Here is a 21,614-nt window from a genome sequence, read left to right as displayed (position 1 = left end):
GGGCCACACCTGCAGCATACAGAAGTTTCCAGGCCAGGGGTCCAATTGGAGTTGCAGCTGCTGGCCTACACCACAGCCACAGCAACATGTATATTCTTTTCATTAAGCAAATCATAAATGTCCACACAGGTTCATGAGAAATGACAGATTCCATCTCTTGATGGAAAGAGCATCAAAGAATTTACAGACACGTTTTAAAACCATCATAAGGAAGAAGGACACCTGTTCCTTCCAGCTCAGATAATTTACTAGAAAGAGGGGAGAGGTAGGATAAGCAAGTGTCAGATGCATATGTGTTAGGGATCACCACAAGACCTCCCCAGACATAATATCTGAGAGGCTGGTATCAGATAGAACAAGAGTCAAGAAGAAACATAAAGTAGAGAAGACTCTGCCACTTCCCACTCACAACTCTGGGAAGATGTCGATCCCTGGCCTTGCTCGGTGGGTTAAGGATCCAGTGTTGCCGTGAGCTGTGGTGTAGGTCAAGGACTTGGCGTAGATCTGGCATTGCTCTGGCTGTGGTGTAGGCCGGCAGCTGTAGCTTAGATTCCACCCCTAGGCTGGGAACTTTTATATGCCGCAGGTGTGGCTCTAAAAAAAAAACGAAAAACAAAAGACCAAACACTTCCTTTAAATACTGCTTGAGAGATGATATTTGTGAGAGGACAGAAACAGGTATTGTTGGACATATCTTGCTACTTCTGAGCAGAGAGACCGGAGAAGGTATCTCCAGGAGGCTAGAAATAACCGCCCGCCCACACCACACCCAAACTGGTCTTGACTCAGTCAGTCTACTGCCATTTTGCTCTTGCTCTGTAAACCTGAGCTTTTGGAAGATGAGACAAATGTCATGGTCCTCATTCACACAAGACTCTTGGGGAAGCGGCTTAACAGCAGCGGGGGGAACTCCTTTTTTCCTATAGTGTGGGTTGTGATAGAAAATGAGTGATGCAATAAAGTAAAAATGGCAGCAGAGCCTGGTTAGGGAATGAGAAGATCAGTTACCCGGAACCTCCCTCGCGGCACAGACAAAACTTAGAAGTTCCTGCCTGTTTCATGAGGGATGTGAGAAGATGATGTTGCTGCTGGAAAAGATGCCACAGATCAATGATGGGGTCACTCTGGAGTGCTTTAAATTGGGAATCTCAGGAGTCCTCAGACCTTAGGAAAAAGAAACTGGTATCCAAGAGAGTGGAAGTAAGATGAGTCTGCAGGAAAGACCTCCAGGCCAACTGAGTCCAAAGAACAGACTTAGAGTTCTCCAGAAACAGGTACTCAAAGTGCCCCCAAGCCCATCCCCTGACTGGATGGACTGGACAAGGACAAGACAAGAGCTCTGGCTCCACTTGTCAAGATGGAGACAGGAGGTGTTGGAGGGCGCTTGGCAGCTGGTGTGTGGACCTCAGGCCTCTTTCCCCTGCCACCTTGCAAAGACAATGGAATCCTCTGAAAGTAATGAATGTACTGAAAATTGTCAGGTTTAAATTTCTGGTCCTTTCTTGCAGTCTCAATTCCCCTTCAGGGTGGCAGCTGTGAGGAAAATCAGGTCAGCTATGGAGAGAGAAAAAGCAATATTTCTTTTTGCACATTTAGTTACAGTGTTAAACTTGTCCCTGAGCAATATGAAAAAGAGAAACCACTCTTGATTACCTCACTCCCTGCCCTACAGCCACGATAGTTCCCACTGCTTACCTCTGATGTCCCAAGCACTTTCCTCCCTTGGTGCCCATGTACCTATGTCCTCTCTGCTGGCTGGAATGTCCTCTCTGCTGGCTCTTGGCACCTTTCATATCTCACCTAAAATGCCAACTGCTGAGTGAGACCTTCATTTACTGTTCTACAAAATGGATCTACTCCAATTTTTCCCCATCTCAATAACCTTTTTTTTTTTTTTTCTAATAAGTGATTCCTCACTCCACCCCACAGCACAGTTACCAACCTACTCCTCCTCAGACTTGGCCTACCTCAGGGAACAGTCCTACCTAATTACTTAGGTCAAAAACTGCAGTCCTTCTGAGTCCTTCTCATTTGGCCCCAAACCCACATTTAATGGCATTGTAGACTTCACAGTTCCATCTCCAAATATGTATCCTAAATCCATTTACCTCTCTCGCTCACCTCTGCCACCCCCTTCTAGTTAGGTCAGAACCTTCCAGCCTGCCCTGACTGCTGTGCTGTTCTCTCTGCTTCTGCTTTTGCTTGCCTCTCTACCATTCCACATCACACACAACAAATTTTTTTTTCTTTTTTGGGGCCATACCTGCAGCATATGGAGGTTCCCAGGCTAGGGGTTGAATCAGAGCTATGGCTGCTGGCCACAACCACAGTAAGGCCACATCCAAACTGCGTCTGCGACCTACATCACGGCTCATGACAACATTGCATCCTTAACCCACTGAGTGAGGCCAGGAATCGAACCCACAACCTCACGGTTCCTAGTTAGATTCATTTCTGCTATGCAACAACGGGAACTCCTTAACAAAATATTTTGAAAATATAAATCAGCTCCTGCAACTCCTGTGTTTAAACCCTCAAGGGCCTCAAAGGTCTCCCTCCCCCTAAGCCCACAGGGTCCACAGGGTCCAGCCCTCAAGCTCTTCTCCTCCAGCACCTCTTCTTCCCTATTCACTGGTCTACTCTGGATTTTCTGAACCCGCTGGCTGCCTTCCTGCCTCAGAAGCTTGGCAATCCCTCTGCCCTGACAATCTTCTCCAATGGCTTCTCACCAGTTGAGGACTTCTCAACTTAAATGTCATCTCCTCAAAAGGCCCTCTCTGAGCCCATCCCACTATCACAGGGTTCCTGTTCTTAGACTCCTTTTCTTTTCAGCACTTAACACATGATGAAATGAGCAGTTCGTGTGTCTACTCTTTAATTATCTAGTCCCTCCTTCACAAACTCACTGGTGTAACCTTCCTTGTGCAAGTCTCTGCATTCCCCAACACTCAGCATAATATGTGGCTCATAGGTGCTCTGAAGGTATTGAATAAACAAATGAACAAATGAATAAATAACTTGAAAATCAGTTATTCTCTGAAGAAGAAGGACCATTTTTTTCTGGTCTGTTTCCTCACCTGTGAAATGAAGCTATTGAAAAAGGGGATCTTCAGGGCTTGTTTAAGCCAAACATCCAGAGTTCTTTCCATAACTGCACGTGCACACTAATGGTTGGCTCTGTATAGGCATCTTTTCTCAACAGAGAATTTAAAGGGCTCTTTCAGTCTTCTCCTAAAGTCCAAATCTGTGTCTGCCAAAACAGAGTAAAACTTCACTAGGTAAATAATACAGTTAACACTTGCCAGTAAGATAAGGTAGGCCCAAGTAAAATGTAAATCCCTCATTTCAACAAATGATGAAATAAATTGCCTATGCTCCAGGTCTGTTTATATCTGGCATTTAGCTTTCCTTTGGAATTTGTCTCCTCTAGGCTGGAGCCCAAATTTAAGTAAATGTAAAACAAAAAAAATGCAGGATCAAAACTCTATTAACTGCAAATGATTTATTGTGTCCCTACCTGGATCAATATTCTTTATTGTCAGCAGTACTTGGTTTTCAATTTCGATTCATTTTTCAGATTCTTCCTGATTTAAAAAGAAAGAAAGAAAGAAAAGAAAACCATGAAGATGGAAGAAATACTCTCTTATTTTGGCAAGGTTCCCAGCTGTATGACTGCAGGTTGGTACCTCCAGGCAAATGGCAATAGACCCAGGACTTTAAGTTCTTTCTTAAAGTATTTCTCTTTGAAGAAATACAAAGTGACTCTAAATGCTCTTTGAGCCTCAAAAAAAAAGCACATTTCAAGCCAGTCCCAATGGTGAATTTCTACCATATATAAACACATCTAGCTTCATAGGCTAAAAGGCATGAAAGAATAGGTTTGGAGAAAAAGTAGTTTGACTAAGAAAATGTTAACCAAAAAAAAAATTTTTTTTTAGTATATACATTAAAAAATTCCTTATTCTTTTCTGTAACTTCAGAATCAAACCCATCCTTCAAGGTTCACTTCAGAAAACTCTTCCTTTAATAAATTTTCCCCCAGCCTCTCAGGCCACTTTTCTTTTTTCTTTTTTTTTTTTTTTCATCTTTTCTAGGGCCGCCCCTATGGCATATGGAGGTTCCCAGGCTAGGGGTCTAATCAGAGCTGTAGCTGCCAGCCTAAACTACAGCCACAGCAGCATGGGATCCGAGCCACATCTGTGACCTACACCACAGCTCATGGTAACACCGGATCCTTAACCCACTGAGCAAGGCCAGGGATCGAACCTGCAACCTCATGGTTCCTAGCTGGATTTGCTAACCACTGCACCACGCAGCAACGCTGGATCCTTAACCCACTGAGCAAGGCCAGGAATCGAACCTGCATCCTTGTGGATGCTAGTCAGATTCGTTTCCACTGAGCCATGACCAGAACTCCTACTTCTAAGCTTTTTATGAGCATTTCTACTCACTACTTACTTTTTTTAACTTTTTACCTTGAAACACTTATAACACTGTTCATCCAGCTTCCCACAATGGTGATATCTTGCATACAGTTTCAAAACAGGAAACTGACATTGGTACAATACTCTTAACTAGACTACAGACCATGTTCAATGTTCATCAGTTTTTATATGCACTCATTTGTATTTCCATGCATATGCAATCCCATGTACATACATTTATGTAGCCACCACCACACTCAAGACACACTCAAGATCCATAATCACAAGGGATCCATCTCATATTCTCCATTTATAGTCACATCTTTTCCCAACACCTATCCCTGCCCCATGGCAACCACTAATCTATCCTCCATCTATAGTGTAGTCATTTTGACAATGTAAATGGAATTATAAAGTATGTAAAAAACCTTTTAAGGTTTTAAAGGATAAAACCTCTTGATATTGACTCTTTTCCACTGAGCATAGTGACCTTGAGATCCATCCAAGGTGTTGTGTGTGTCAGTAGTTCATTAATTTTTATTACTGGATAACATTCCATGGTATGAATGTACCAGAGTTTGACTGTTTCTAGTTTGGAGTTATTACAAATAAAGCTGCTATAAACATCCATGTGTAGCTGTTTGTCTGAATATAAGTTTTTCTTTAACAGAGATAAATGCCCCCAGAGTGCAGTTGTTGAAGCATTATGGAAAGGGCACGTTCAGTTTTATAAAAAACTGCCAAACTATCTTTCCAGAGTAGCTATACCATTCCCACCAGCAGTATAAGAGAAATCCAGTTTCTCTGTATTCTCTCTAGCATTTGATATTATCACTATTTTTAGCTCATCTTATAGGTAGGTAGTGATGTCTTGTGGTTTTAATTTGCATTTTCCTAATGGCTAATGATATTAAACATATTCATGGGCTTATTTTCTATCTATCTAAGTCTCCTTTTTTGGTGAAATATCACTTAGAATCTTTTGCCCATTTTCTAATTATATTGTTTTTGCCTTCTTCTGTTGAGTGTGATCATTTTTGTGTATTCTTTTTTTTTCCTTGGCTGCACCCTTGGCATGTGGAAGTTCCCAAACTAGGTATCAAATTCTTGCCACATGGAGTTCCTGTTGTGGCTCGGTGGTTAACGAATCCGACTAGGAACAATGAGGTTGCGGGTTCGATCCCTGGCCTTGCTCAGTGGGTTAAGGGTCCGGCATTGCCGTGAGCTGTGTTGAAGGTTGCGGACGCTGCTCAGATCCCAGCGTTGCTGTGGCTCTGGCGTAGGCTGGCGGCTACAGCTCCGATTTGACCCCTAGCCTGGGAATCTCCATATGCCAAGGGAGCGGCCCTAGAAGTGGAAAAAAAAAAAAAAAATTCTTGCCACAGCAGTGACCTGAGCCACAGCAGAGATAATGCTAAATTCTTTACCTGCTGAGCCACCAGGGAACTTCATTTTTTATATATTCTTGATATAAGAGTTTTGTCAACCATGTGGTTTGGGGTTATAAAAATGTTTTGGAATTCAATAGAAATAATGGCTGCACAACATTGTGAATGCACTGTCACTTTAAAATGGTCAGTTTTATGTTATAGGAATTTGACTTCAATATTTTAAAAAATCAGTTGCATGTACTTGTATGGGTCTCTTTCATACCATCCAGCTTTAATTACTGTAGATGTATGTTAGCATCACACTTTTCATATGTAAGGCCAACTACAGGTGAGCTGGGTAAGCTCACCAAGCTTTATTTCTCACTGTGCTAGGAGTTCTCCCCCAGAGACACAGATCCCTTTATCCCAACATACATTCACAGCCCCCCCATATTATTTATCTCCCTATTACATGCAGGTGGATGTTGGCTTTGCTGACACAATTTGGCATAGGGTCTCAAGAAACTAGAGATTCAATCACATTATCACTTTTATTTTCTGCTTACCCATCTTATTGTTTAAAAAAATCTCCTCCAGATATTGGCTGCAATTTCCTCATTTTATTTTACATTTCATATTTATGTATTAGCTTCCTGCTATGGAAGATAAGAATTAGGCTTGCTTTTGCATAATATTTTATTCCTTCTTTCACGCACACTCACACATACACACTTTTCCCTAAACTCCCCAGTATAATTATATCTAAATATTAAATAATTCATAGTTTATATCATATTGATAATAAAGATGGTTTTCACAGCTCAAAAAACAAAACCCCTCCAAGTATTATGTGTAACACTTGTTTATATAATTTAAAATTGTATGCATGATTAAAGTAGGGAGAGTTTTTATCTTCCCATTACTTTCTAGAATTATTTAGAGTATGAATTACCAACTTATAAAGATGTTTAGATTTTTACAGCTTTAGTTAATTCTCGGTTTTACACTAGTGAGAAAGCTCCTGGCAAGAATTTTAAAATATCCTTAAACTATCACCAGGAGCTGTACTGGAATTAGACATCTTCACAGAGCCGTGGGACAGCCTAGCCTCCCACTCACGGAAGGCTGGACCCATAACAGGGTTTCTTCGCCAGGCAGGCGGGAGGCTAACTGGGCAGTACAGTTCCATTTCATGCCTGTGCTTGACAAACTGAAGAGCTCAGTTGTTGTGTCAAACCTATAATTTGCTGACTTTGTGGATCTGATATGAGAATTGATTTTTGCTGCCTTGTCCTTCCTCTCAAGCTTACAGTGAGATAATAAAGAGAATTTGCTCATGTCAAATTCCTACTTAAAATCTTCCATTGACCTCAGTCCAACACTCCAGCATGTCATATCGGCTCCTTGACTCTCCAGCTTTCTCTGGCCTCCTTTCCAACCCTAACTCCCAGTCTCACATCAAACTATCTGCACTTCCAACACTTCACCAATATTTTCATGTGGCCCAGTGCCTTTACATGTCCTGTCATCCTTCATGCTGGGCCCAGGATAAATCCCACCCAGAAAATTCCCTGTGACCTGTCACCATCAGGTTAGGAGTATCTCCATGTTTCCCTCTTCCACAGGGAAATCTTACTTATGTAAATCTTACTTATGTCAAAATTCCCTGTTGACTCATCATTCTCCTTCATGAGACCAAAGATAGATTATGCCAAGCATATAGTAGGTACTCAACAAATGGTCCTTAAATGAATACACATATTACTTCATTTTAAGAGCTATTTCCCAAAATTCTATTATGTGCCATATACTGTTTCCTATGTGGGGATATAGCACTTTACGAGGCAGGCAAAATCCCTTCCTTCTTGGAGCTTATATTAAAATAAGGAAGGAGACAATAAATTTAAGAATATAATAAAGTTTCAGGTGGTGAATAGGTATGTGAAGAAAATCAAAGCAGAGTTAATGAGTGAATGAAAGAGGAACTCAGAGCTAAGAATCAGGCCATTTCAGACTACTACCTTAGAAGTCAATTGTACTGCTATAAAATCAAATTTGAATTTACATGAGTTTATTTTTTAATTTGTTTACATCTTACAAATATTTGTTGATTGTCCTCTAGATGCCAGCCATTGCTCTAAATCTAGGATACAACAGGGAATGGAACAATTTTTTTTTTTTTTTTTGTCTTTTTGCCTTTATCTAGGGCCGCCCCTGTGGCATATGGAGGTTCCCAGGCTAGGGGTCGAATTGGAGCTGTAGACGCCGGCCTACACCAGAGCCACAGCAACGCCAGATCTGAGCCACATCAGCAACCTACACCACAGCTCACGGCAATGCTGGATCCTTAACACACTAAGCAAGGCCAGGGATCAAACCCACAACCTCATGGTTCCTAGTCAGATTCGTTAACCACTGAGGCACGATGGGAACTCCTGGAACAATTTTTACTAGGAATTTTTATTCCTGTCCATGTAGAGTTTACATCTGAGCATTAGCAAGTAAAATATATAATTTTATCAGAGACGGGTAAGTGCTTTGAGGAAAATAAAGCAAAGAAAAAGACAAAGAAATTCTTGAGTGTATATGGGGAGTGGGGGTAACTGATATTTTAAATTATCAGGAAAGAACTCACAAAGAAAGTGGCGTCATTGCAGAGAAAGGAAGGAGGTGAGGGAGCGAGCCATGTGGGTATCTGCAAGATGAACAGTGCAGATGGAAAGAGCAAAGGTCCTAAGACCTGGCCAAGTCCTTAAAACCTGAAACCTGCTCTTAATATGTGGTAGAAATGCAAGGTACAGCTGAGAGTAAACTAGGCTGAGTGTGATCCCCTGGGACCCCACTTACTGGTTGTATGGCTTTTAACAAGATTTTAATATCCTCAGATCTCCAAATCCTCATCTGTACAATTAATGCCACCTGAAAGTGTGGTCATGCTACTCCAGCAGGATGATGGACCCTAGGAACTGTGCTCCATATATGGTAAAGTACTGAAAATGTCAGTTTTAACAATCTTCTCATATACCTTGTCTTCTAAGATTCCCAGGAATGTTAACCAGATCATTAATGATCTAACTATAATGAAGAAGCACTCCTTGTATCTAAACACAACATGAAATTACAGAATTTTCAGCTTCTTATATCACTACTTATTATTTATATAATGAGACTAATTTAACATGTTTTCAAACTCAGTATTAATGGAAAGGGCTATCATTTCTGACCACTAACAGTGTCTAGACTTTCTATTTCATTCAGGTTAAATATTTTTTAAGACATATTTAGGTTTGTTGTTGCAATGCACATATATCCTTTGTCAAACTGACTTTCTCAATTCTAGATATTAAATAGATTGTTCTTATCACAATTTTATGATTTAAAATTGAATCCAGCTATACTATAAGTGCTAGGTGGAAAAGAGTTCTTATCAATTGTTAATTTAGATAAGCATAGTACAAAGGAGGTTTAAATTCAAAGTGGCTGGTGTCCAAGCCTCCTGGATGACCGGGACAGACCTGACAGGGATACTTGGTTTTTGTTGGTGACTAAAACAATAGAGAGGGTTTGATCTGGTAGGACAGTTACCCAAAAGGTGACCTAAGTTTTCATTATGGTCCTTCATTGGAGTTTTATACTATACCTTATTATATACATTATATGTATTATAATATAGTTGCATGTGCAAAGCTACATTTGTGTATGTAATGGGTAATATAGATTTTTAGATGTAATTCTGTACCATTTGAGTCCTTTGGAAAACGATACAAGCATACATAAAGAGACAATTCATAAGATTAGGCAGCATGTGATGTGTGACATACAGAAGGCACAGACAACAGAGGATGGAAGGACCTCAGAGAAGGGAAGGTAGTTTACTAAACTGGACAATCAGGAAAGGCTTTGCAGATGCAACATATGATTCAGAGATGGTAGAGGAAGATGTTTCCAGAAAGGCATGGCAAAGGCCCAGACATGGTACCCAGGGAAAGATATTTGATAGGCATAGAACAAAACAATGCAGCTGTACCTGAGGGCAGATCTGAAATAAAGGCTTTACACAGGAATATATTTGGAATAACTGAGGTGGAAAGAAAAATCAGGAAAAAAAATATAGAAAGTCTTGAATGATTTGATCACTGATACACTGTTGGTGGGAGTAGAAAATTGATATAACTTTCTAGGGAGCAGTTTGGCAATATTTCTCAAAATGCACATACCCTTTGACTTCACAATTCCACTTGTAGGAATTTAAGGATATAATCAGAGAAGATATCAAAAATTTGTATAAAAGGATGTTTAGTGTAGCATTGCTTATGATACAAAAATAAAACTATCCCACATACCAAACTGGTAATAAATAACAGCATTTCCACTTACGGAATCCAATGCAATGGTGAAAGCTGGCTTTTCAGGATTACTAAGAAGATAGAAAGACAATTATCAACATGAAGTACAGAAAGCAAATCACAAAAAGTCTTTATACAATATGACTCTGTAGAGGCAGAAAGATTTTCCCTTCTAGTTTTTTGGCTGGCATAAAAATTAAATTGACATAAAACAGATTAACAAGAGAAAAAAATTAATTTCCTAAGTACAGTAGCCCAATAAAAAAAATATCAGACTCAAGAAGTGACCAAAGCAGGCAGCTTTTATACCTTCCTGACAAGGAAACAAATTTATAAAGCATTGACAAGATAAAGGAATTTGGGCTTGGGATAGTAAATTAGTGAAGAAGCAACAAGGTTTGTTTATACAGCCTTCTTGGCCCTAAGCTCCCTGTTTCTGGTGATAAGGATGTCTTTCTAGCCAGCCTCCTAGTACAGGAAGTGTCCCTTCCGTATGGGAGATTTATTTCCTGCTTTCAGGTAGACAAAGGAGGGTCAGAGTGTTCTTTCACCAGCTGTTTAAGTAACTAATTCAAAATAAGCAATACACCAAAATGGTGTATTTTAGGGTGGCATATTCTACTTTCTCTCAATTCAATTTTTTTTTTTTTTTTTTTTTTTTTTTGCTGCCCCTCAGAATATGGAGTTCCCAGGCCAGCGATAAGATCTGAGCCACAGTTGCGACTTATGGCATTATGTCAATGCCAAATACTTTAACCCACTGTGCTGGGGTGGGGATGAAACCTGTGTCCTTGTGCTGCAGAGACACCGCCAATCCCAGTGCCACAGTGGAAACTCCTCAATTCCAATATTTTAAAGATCATATAAAGCAAGACATACACCAAATTGTTAACAGTGGTTAACAGGTGCTTTTTTTTAACAATCAATATCTACCTGTCCTACGTTCCATCCCTTCAGGGCCAATCTGATAAACCGTGATAATGTGGTGGAAGATGCTCAGGCAGTAGACAGCTGCCTCTCCTATGGAAGGCTGTTCTCTTACAACAGAGGCCTCCCGAAACCAGTGCCTGAAAGGCAAGGCACAGTAAAAAGCCTGCAGTGCAGACATTTTTAAGGGAGGAAATCTTTTGCTTTCTCAGATCACACCAAATAAGAACAGGGACTTTAGTTAATGTTTACTTAGATGCCAGGCACCATGCTAGTGCTTCTCATCTTCATAGATGGTCTCATTTAAAGCCCCAACAGTCCCATAAGTTAAGTAACAGTTAAGTTATGCTCATTTTATATTTGAAGTAACTGAGGCACAGAGAGGTTCAATAATTTCCTCAAGGACACACAACTAACAAGAGATGGAGCCAGATCCAAATGTAGATAATGACTCCAGAATCTGTATTGACTACTGCACTCTCCCACCCATTTTAATGGAAGACAGAAAAAAAATCTATCCTATACATCTCTACATCCTACGGTCACTGGCTGCAATGTCCTTGGTGGTGAAGAGTAATAGAAAAAATTCTGGATGGGGCCTGTAGGAGTCATCTGGTACCAAGTCTGGCACTTATTAGCTTTGTAACTTTGGGCAAGTCATAAGCCCTCCAAGCCTTGACCTTTTCATACATATAAGGGAAATAATATTCCTTGACCTTAGAGCCTCTAAGGATGGCTATGAAGATCAAAGGATACAAATCACATGAAAGTCTTGTGAAAACTCTCAAGTGCTACACAGGTGGAAGGTATTATTAGTCATAATATTAGCATGGAACTCTCAGAGTGTTAAGATTGGACACCAGATTACCCTGAGAAGCTCCCCAAGGGTCACTCTCAAGTATTATATCATATGACCCCATAGACATTTGCTCCAGCTGTAGCCTGACAACATTGATGTGCTATCTGGAACAGGCACCTGATTTGCACCACAGCGCAAAGCAATATGCAGAAACACCTACCCATGAGTAATGGGCACTGAAGTGAGCTGAATAATGGCATTTACACAGCCCAAATCTTGGCCTGGAAAGCTATTCAAAGAACTTACTCTGATATTTAAGCAGAAAGTCTTTCTTGATTTATGAGGCAATGATGGTGCTCACCACATACCACATACCAGGTATGCCTGTGCTAAGGTTCCTTAAAATCACCTTTTCTAAGCCTTACCATATACCTCTAGCATCTCCACTTTACGGTTAAGAAAGCTGAGGTTGAGAGAGTTAAGAGAGGTTAAGGGACTTGCTGACCAGACAGCTAAAGGGATAAAGAGAAAATTAAGGATGATGACACAATTCTTTTCCAGTGAAGTTATCTAAACTCGTTTTTGGTTCAGTCCCTACAAAATGAAGATAATTAATAAATCAGATTTATTTCCTGGGTTTCTCAACATGTTAGATGAGTAAAACTGACATTTATTGAAAACATGTTATTATAATATATATCAATATTTTGAAACCAATGTATGACTGCTAGACTCTTACGAAAATCATGTGACTTCAATGGGACAAAGTGGTCTTTTTTTCCTGAAATAACAAGGAAAGCTTTTGATTTTTAATTGAGAGAAATGACAGGAATATTTACAAATATGACACATTCTTAATGTCAGTAATAAATAAACAACACATGTAATTCTCTAAGTTTAAAACATAAACTACCCAAAGAATGAGCAGACAGTTTACAGAGGAAAAAATATAAATTTTTATCAAATATATGGAAGTGCACTAATAATGAAGTAAATTGAAAGTAAAACAATGATATCCCATATTTTACATACTGAATAAGCAGTTATTTTTATATTTTTAATATTTAACATTGGTAAATGTGATGATGAGCATTCTCAGGCACTGACAGAACTGCATGTCAGCACAACCCTTCTAGAAAGTGATTTGGTGATGTGTTTAAAGATCCTTCAACAATATGCTCTTTGGTCACTGGCTGCAATGTAGATTAAATATGGCCACAAATTCTTTGTCACTTCCCCTCCAAAAAGATATGGTCTATTTTACCTTCCTCTGGAATCTGGCCTGTGACGACTTTGACTGAGAGAGCATGCTGGAAGAGGCTCTGTGCCAGTTCCAGGCCTAGCCTTTCAGAGGACTGGCAGCCGCCAACTCCTCCCTCTTTGAACCCAGTGGAAACATCCACCTTGGGGAAAGACCGAGGCCCCCAGCCAACAGCCAACACCAACTTGTCAGTCATGTGAGAATCACCTAGGAAATGGATCCTCTAGCCGCACTAAAGCCACCTCAACCAACTAACTTGTGGAGCAGAGACAAACTGTCCCCGAATGGCAAAACTGGGAGCAAATAAATGACTACTGTGGTTTTAAGTGACTAGTTTTTAAGTTTGTAGGACATGTTACACAGCCAGAGATATTGACCCAATAATTTTACTTCTAGAAATTTATCCTCAGGTACTAATCGGGAATCCAGACAAAAGTCTTACATCTAAAACATTTTTGGCAGAGAAACTTTGGAAAATCTTAATGTCTAAATTAGGAAAATGATTATGTAGATCACAGTATAACCATTATGAAAGTAACTTAAATGTTAACAATATGGTAAAGTAATTACAATACACTTTGAGGTGGAAAAAGTCAGATAAACAACTATGAATATAAAAAGGAGTTCCAATTGTGGCTCAGAGGTAATGAACCCAACTGGTATCCATGAAAATGTGGGTTTGATCCCTGGGCTCTCTCAGTGGGTTAAGTACCCAGTGTTGCCATGAGTTATGGTGTGGGTTGTAGACATGGCTTGGATCTGGCATTGTTGTGGCTGTGGTGTAGGCCAGCAGCTGCAGCTCCAATTCAACCCCTAACCTGGGAACTTCCATATGCCGCAGATGTGGCCCAAAAGAGCAAAATAAATAAATAAATAAATAAAAATAATAAATAATATAATAAAAAGGGAATAAATTAAATAATAATAATTTAAAAAGGGAAAAAAATTAAAAGTTAACAGTGGCCATTTCTCGGCAATAGAATTATTTTTTTTTTTTTTACTTTATTTTTTAGGGCCACACCCACAGTATATGGAGGTTCCCAGGCTAGGGACTGAATTTCACAAAACAAAACAAAACCAAAAAAACCTCAAAATAATAAAACTATTAACCTGTAAAATCTGTCCATAGATAAACAAAGTTCCATTTTAACTACAGTTCCAAACTTCTTCATAAAACCATTTTACCAAGGCATTCAACAATATTGAAGTTAAATCATCTGCTGTTTCTCATAACTGACAGGCTGATAGGCAATTACACTACAATTTTAAAAGTCAGCAGAAGACAGACTTATTAGCAAAGGGTTTCGATTTATATCCTGAAACTTTACTGAATTCATTGACGTGTTCTAATAGCTTTGTGATGGCATCTTTAGGATTTTCCATATATAGTATCATGTCATCTGCAACTGGTGATAGCTTTCCTCATTCCTTTCCAATTCAATTCTGGGCCAAGGAACGAACCTGAGCCATAGCAACAACACCACCAGATCCTTAACCCACTAGGCCACCAGGGAACTCCTCAGATTCCTTTTATTTTTCTCATTTGATTGCTGTGACTAGAACTTCCAGTATTATATTGAATAAAAGTGGCAAGATGAGAAAACTTGTCTTGTTCCTGATCTTAGAAGAAATGCTTTCAGCTTTTCACCTTTGAGTATGATGTTAGCTGTGGGTTTATCATATATGGCTTTTATGTTGAAATATGTCTTTTCTATACTCACTTGTTGAAAGTTTTCTTTTTTAATCATAAATGGATGTGGAATTTTGTCAAAAGTTTTTTCTGTATCTACAGAGATGATCATATGGTTTTTATTCTTCAATTTGTTAATGCGGTATATCACATTGATTGATTTCCAGATATTAAACCATTCTTGCATTCCTGGGATAAATCCCACTTGATCAGTGTATCTTTTTAATGTATTGTGGAATTTAGTTTGCCATTTTTTGATAGAGAATTTTTGCACCTATGATCATCAGAGTTATTGGTCTGTAATTTTCTTTTTTTGTGGTTCTTTTGGTTGTGATATTATAGTGATGCTGGCCTCATAAAATGAGTTTGAAGTATTTCTTCTATTGCAATTTTTTGGAATAATCTGAGAAGGATAGGTGCTAACTATTCTCTAAATGTGTGATAGAATTCATCTGTGAAGCTGTCTGGTTCTGAACTTTTGTTTCTTGAGATCTCTCATTGTGGTTTTGATTTGTGTTTCCCTGATGATTAATGATGGTGTGCATCTTTTCATGTGTCTGTTGGCCATTTGTGTGGTATGTCTTCTTTGGAGAAATGTCTCGTAAGATCCTCTGCCCACTTTTTAGTTGGGTTGTTTATGCTTTTGATCCTGAATTGTATTAATTCTTTGTATATATTTGGATATCAACCCCTTAGTGAATATGTCATTTGCATATATATTTCCAATTAGGTAAGTCGATTTGTCACTTCGTTGATGATTTCCTTTGTTGTGCAAAAACGTTTTAGTCTGGTGTAGTCCCATTGGCTTATTTTTTCTTTTGTTGCCCTAGCATGAAAAATATTCCTCCAAAATATTCCTAAAGTTGATGTCAAAGACTTACTGCTTATGCTTTCTTTTAGGATTTTTATTGTTTCAGGTCTTCTTACACTTAAATCTTTAATCCATTTTGAGTTTATTTTTTATACAGTTTAAAATATACACAAAAATGTTGTACACAACAGACACACACACACGCACACACCTATGGTATATAGAAGTTCCTGGGATAAGTGTCAAATCAGAGCTGCAGCTGACAGCCTACACCATAGTCACAGCAATGTCAGATCCAAATCACATCTGTGAACTACGCCACAGCTCACAGCAACACCAGATCCTCAACCCACTGAGCAAGGCCAGGGATCGAACCCATACCCTAATGCATACTAGTTAGATTCCTAGCCCACTGTGCCACAATAGGAACTCCATATTATTTTGTTACTAATTTGCATCCTTACATTTCAGCTGGAGGAACTCCTTTCAGCATTTCTTGTAAGGTATTTTTAGTGGTGTTGAACTCCCCCAGCTTTTGTTTTTCTGGGAAAGTTATTGGTCCTTTATTTTGAAAGATAACTTTGCCAGATACAGTATTCTTGCTTGGCAGTGTTTTTTCTTTTAGCACCTTAAACATATCATCCCACTCTCTCCTGATGTAAGGTTTATGCTGAGAAATACATTGATAGCCTTATAGGAGTTCTCTTGTAAGTTATAAGCTTATTTTACTGCTTTTAAGATTCTCCCTTTATCTTTACATTTTAACAGTTTTATTACAATCTGTCTTGGAGAGAATTTCTTTGAGTTTGTTTGATGACCTATGAGATTTATGAACTTGGATATCCAGATCTCTGTCCAGATTTGAGATGTTTTCAGCCATTATTTCTTAAATAAGCTTTCTGCCACTTTCTCTCTTTTTTTTTTTTTTTTTTTTTTTTTTTTTTGGTTTTTTGCCTTTTTTTTAGGGCTGCACCTGTGGCACATGGAGGTTCCCAGGCTAGGGGTCTAATCAGAGCTATAGCTGCCAGCCCATGCCAAAGCCACAGCAATGCCAGATCCAAGCCATGTCTGTGACCTACACCACAACTCACAGCAATGCTGGATCCTTAATCCACTAAGCGAGGGCAGGGATAGAACCCCCAACCTCATTGTTCCTTGTGAGATTTTTTTCTGCTGAGCCATAACGGGAACTCCCCACTTTCTCTATTTTTGTAATGGAATTCCAACAGTTCATAAAGCACTTTTTTTTATAGTATCCCATAAATCAGAGGCTTCCTTCATTCTTTTTTAATTTTAAAAATTTTTGGCTGCATTCACAGTATATAGAAATTCCCATCCATGGATAGAATCCTAGCCACAGCTGCAACCAGAGCTGTTGCAGAGACAATCCTGGATCCTAAACCCACTACACCAGAGTGGGAACTCCTCCCTTCTTTCTTTTTCATTCTTTTTTCTTTGTTCTCTGACTGGATAACTTCAAAGTTCCTGTTCTAACTCAAAGATTTTTTTCTTTGGATTGATCCATTCTGATGCTGAGGCTCTCCACTGCATTTTTCATTTCATTCATTGTATTCTTCAACACCAGAATTTTTGTTTGGTTCTTTATGATTTCTATCTCTTTGTTTAAACTATTTTATGTATTGTTTTCCTGATTTTGTTGAACTGTCTTTCTGTATTTTCTTGTAGCTCATTAAGTTTCCTTAAAATAGCTATTTCGAAGTCTTTACCATGTAAATTATAGATTTTCATGTCTTTGAGATCAGTTACTGGACGATAGTTATAATCCTTTGGGGATGTCCTGTTTCCTTGATTTTTCATGCTCTTGAAGTTCTGTATTTCTGTCCTCTCATATGAAGCAGTAGTCTCCTCTAATCTTTATTAGATCTGCTTGAGAAAGAAATGTCTTCCATCAGTTCTGCTAGTGATTCTGAGGCTTTCTATGGATATACCTGCCCCACACTTCTTGCTCCCTCTGTGGAAGTTTTTTTTTTTTTTTTTAGGGCCACACATGGAAGTTCACAGGCTAGGGGTCAAATAGGGGCTGCAGCTGCCAGCCTACACCACAGCCACAGCAATGCAGGAGCCAAGCTGCATCTGTGACCTACCCCACAGCTCATGGCAGCACCAGATCCTTACCCACTGAGTGATGCCAGATATTAAACCCAAAACCTCATAGATGCTAGTCGGGTTCTTAACCTGCTGAGCCAAAATGGGAACTCTAAGAATTCTTAATTTATAGGCATACCTTGAAGATACTGAGTTCCAAACCACCACAATAAAGTAAATATTGCAATAAGGCAAGTCACATGAATTTTTTCCAATGCATATAGAAGTTATGTCTACACTACACTGTAGTCTAGTAAGTGTCCAAGAGCATTAAATCTAAAAAACATACATATCTTAATTTTAAAATATTGTTAAAAAATACTAACCACCATCTTTAGCAAGTTGTAATCCTTTTGCTGGCGAGGGGGGTCTCGCCCCAATGTTGATGGCTGCTGACTTATCAGAGAGGTAGTTGCTGAAAGTTGGGATGGCTGTGTCAATTTCTTAAAATAAGACAATGAAGTTTGCCACACTGATTGACTTTTCAAAGTGATTCTCTGTCACCTGCAATGCTATTTGATAGCATTTTACCCACAATAGAACTTCTTTCAAAATTGGAATTCTCTCAAACCCTGCCATTGCTTTATCAACTAAGTTTATGTAATATATGTAATATTCAAAATCCTTTGTTGTTATTTCAACAATTGCCTAGGCTGGCCATTCTTATATGGGCACAGTTCATGACTCCCCAAAACAATTATTATAGTAACATCAAAGACCACTGATCACCATTTTATGAGAATTACCAAAATATGACAGAGACACAAACTGAGCAAAAGTTCAAAAAATGGCACAAATAGTCTTGCTCAACACAAGGTTGCCACAAATCTTCAATTTGTAAAGAACACAATAACTGCAAAGTGCAGTAAAGCAATGTACAAAAAAATGAAGTATGCCAGTATGCCTTCTCTTGATCCTGCAACATACCAGGCTGGGTGCTAATGACTCTCTTTCGTTTTTACAAATGTGGCACTAAAACTCAAGTTTGTAGGCTCTCCATGGCCCACAAATTCTGGTCAACATTCTGCACATGCTCACTAGCCATTTGCCAAAGCACACTCTTGCTCCCACCAGGAGCCATCAAGGTGAGGGAGAGGGGGATGAAGCATGCAGAGCACTGGAGGTGCCAATAGGCCACTTATGGGGATCTGCTGGCAAGGTGCCCCCAGTGGCTCATGGGCAAGCTTCTATATGGAGTCTGCAACACAGTTAGTAGGATCTATGTCCCTTTGATGCCCTAAAAGAGTCCAATCTGCTGCCCTCCCAGTCTTCACCTGAACCTGCCCACTCAGGCAGTTCACAACTCAGTACTCTAGAAGATCTGAGAAATGAGCCTCTTTGAGAGGCAGGGGAAACAAGTACTCATTCACACACTCTCACTTTCCCTCACAGGAAAAGTCACAGCCTGAGAAGATCTCTCTTGGCCCTACGCAGCGCCTTCTTGGGTTTGGGGTGATGCAGGTAAAGTCAAACTCTTCCTCTTACCTACTCCAATGATCCAAACTCATATGCTTTAGTCCAGTGGTGTTCTAAAATTTCTCCACTGGAAAATATGACTTCCACAAAGGCACTCTCTTGATCATGGGTGACTAAGATAGTATTTTCCAGGGACTCCTGGACTGTAGCTGAGAAGGGCTGGATCTGGTTCACAGGTCATTTCAGGGTTTAGAGCCAGGACCAAGGATCTGATGCACTAGTGGGCAAGACTCCTCCTGGATCCCTTGGCTGATGGGGCTAGATCCCATAACTTCCACAAAGGCACTTTTTCCCCTGAATGGATGCCAAATCGTTATTGTTGGGGAAAGGACACAAAATGAGGGGCCTTTTATTCAGCCGCTTGGCTGACATCACTCCCCCAAAAGCCCAGCCCTAAATCTTTCAGCAAGATAAGCAATTCATTAATGGAAAAACCTTGACATCCCAGTTTTCTTTACCACAAATTCTTGGCTCCTCTGACCTCCTAACACTTAACCTCCAGTTCCTTTCCTACAATTCCCAGCTTCACTTGCATGCAATATTGCCTCTAAACTTCGAACATTTTCCCTCATTATCCATTACATGTTTTTCCTTTGGCTCTGAAATGGACTTGGCTTCTCTGATTTGATACCCTCTTTATTTTCTGGCTCCATTCATCCTGAGTATCTACTCCAGGAGATTGAGCCTAGGCTCCCAGGACCAAACTAGTCATTAGCCAGATGCACAAGACTCCCACTGAGCTAACATTCACCTTGGGAAGAACTGAGCAACGGTACATGATGGCTGCACATGCTACTATTATCATGAGTGCTGTCAGAAGGAGGGCGCGATTCTGCCATACTGACTGCTGCCTCTTCCATCACCACTGGCAGCATCTTCCCATGCCCTTGGTGTGTAAGACAGAGTGGCTCAGCTCACCACCACCAGAAGCAACAACTGATTTATTGGGAACAGCAGAAATAAACTGAAAGACCAAAGCATGAAAGTAGAGAATACTGCAAGCTCCTTAGAGATAAGAATTATGTGTGTCTTATCCATAACTGCCTCTTCAGGGCATGCCAGTGTCTAGTATGTTAGTAGGTTTTCAATAAATATGTTGAATAATTAGGAAAATAGTGGTATTGTCATTGATCTCCATCTTACTGTCCTTTAAAGGAATTGAAGTTAATAAACATGTACTGTTCCCATCATGGTGCAAAACCTTGCAAACATATAAAGAGATGAAATGACTTACACAAAATCTTTACTCTCAAGAAAAGTTCACAGCTCCCTTTAAGCACAAAGGCAAACACATTTTAGATTTCTGTGTGTTAAGAGTTTCACTAGAGTTATGGATAAAAAACTATGAGCAGGGAGTTCCCATTGCGGCTCAGTGGTTAACGAATCCCACTAGGAACCGTGAGGTTGCAGGTTTGATCCCTGGCCTTGCTCAGCGGGTTAAGGATCCAGTGTTGCCGTGAGCTGTGGTGTAGGTCACAGACGTGGCTTGGATCCCGTGTTGCTGTGGCTCTGGCATAGGCCGGAGGCTACAGCTCTGATTAGACCCCTAGCCTGGGAACCTCCACATGCCGTGGGAGTGGCCCAAGAAATGGCAAAAAGACCAAAAAAAAAAAAAAAAAAAAAAAAAAAAAAAAAAAAAAAAAAAAACCTATGAGCACACACACAGCACTTTATGGAGTAATTTATTCTGTTAAAGTTGGGAGCCTATAGGGAGAAAAAAAGCAAAATTTGAGCTAAGCCTTGAAATAGAAAAGCTACTTACAAGGCTGTGTAACCTTGTGATTTAACCCTCTTTGCCTCAGTTTTCTCATTTGAATGGGTATGATACTATTACTACCTCAAAGATTTTCTAAGGATTACATGAATTAATGTACATAAGGCACTTACAACCATGTCTGACATGTAAGAGCTATTTGCCATTATTTCCTCTTAAGAATAAAGACATCCTGGGACATGGGGAGATGCGCTGGGGGTTTGGGATGGAAATGCTATAAAATTGGGTTGTGATTATCATTGTGCAATTATAAATGTAATAAATTCATTGAGATATATACACACACACACACAAAAGACATCCTATAGGCCTATAATCTCAACTTGAGTTGGTTAAGCAAATACTAACCACAAGCCTGAGGAAAAACAGAAAATAATGGGAAAACAAAGTAATACCAAGCAATGCTAAATCACAAAATCCACACTCCATCTGCTAGTTTTAACCAGTGAGCTGCAGTTTCATTTTCTCTCCCCTTCCCTTGATCACTCTGTTGATCTAGAAACAAAAGAATGGTGATGAACTCAAAGGCAGGCAACAAAAAGTAGGAATCGGGATATAAGAAACCAGTACATTTCAGACTGGATGTTCAGTCCCTTATTGCAGGAATGCTTTATCTACCCCAGTGCTGCT

At 39.6% G+C, this 21,614-nt stretch overlaps 1 protein-coding gene across 2 annotated transcripts in view; it reads right to left on the bottom strand.

The window, feature by feature from the left end:
- NMD3 (NMD3 ribosome export adaptor) overlaps positions 3,518 to 21,614 on the bottom strand; it is a 67,325-nt gene continuing 49,228 nt past the window's right edge. The window contains exons 17-18 of one of the 2 annotated variants that reach the window (XM_021069741.1): positions 10,172 to 10,211; positions 3,518 to 3,584 (exon numbers count right to left, since the gene is read on the bottom strand). In XM_021069741.1, coding sequence (XP_020925400.1) covers positions 3,539 to 3,584; positions 10,172 to 10,211 — 86 coding nt within the window. In that variant the 3' untranslated portion in view covers positions 3,518 to 3,538. The remainder of the gene's footprint in view (positions 3,585 to 10,171; positions 10,212 to 21,614) is intronic. The other variant, XM_021069744.1, reaches the window with a different exon arrangement.

Source organism: Sus scrofa, chromosome 13 (genome assembly GCF_000003025.6).
Source record: "Sus scrofa isolate TJ Tabasco breed Duroc chromosome 13, Sscrofa11.1, whole genome shotgun sequence".
Taxonomy (NCBI): Eukaryota; Metazoa; Chordata; class Mammalia; order Artiodactyla; family Suidae; genus Sus; species Sus scrofa.
Note: the sequence above shows the minus strand (reverse complement) of the source record. Positions and strands in the feature narration are given on the sequence as shown.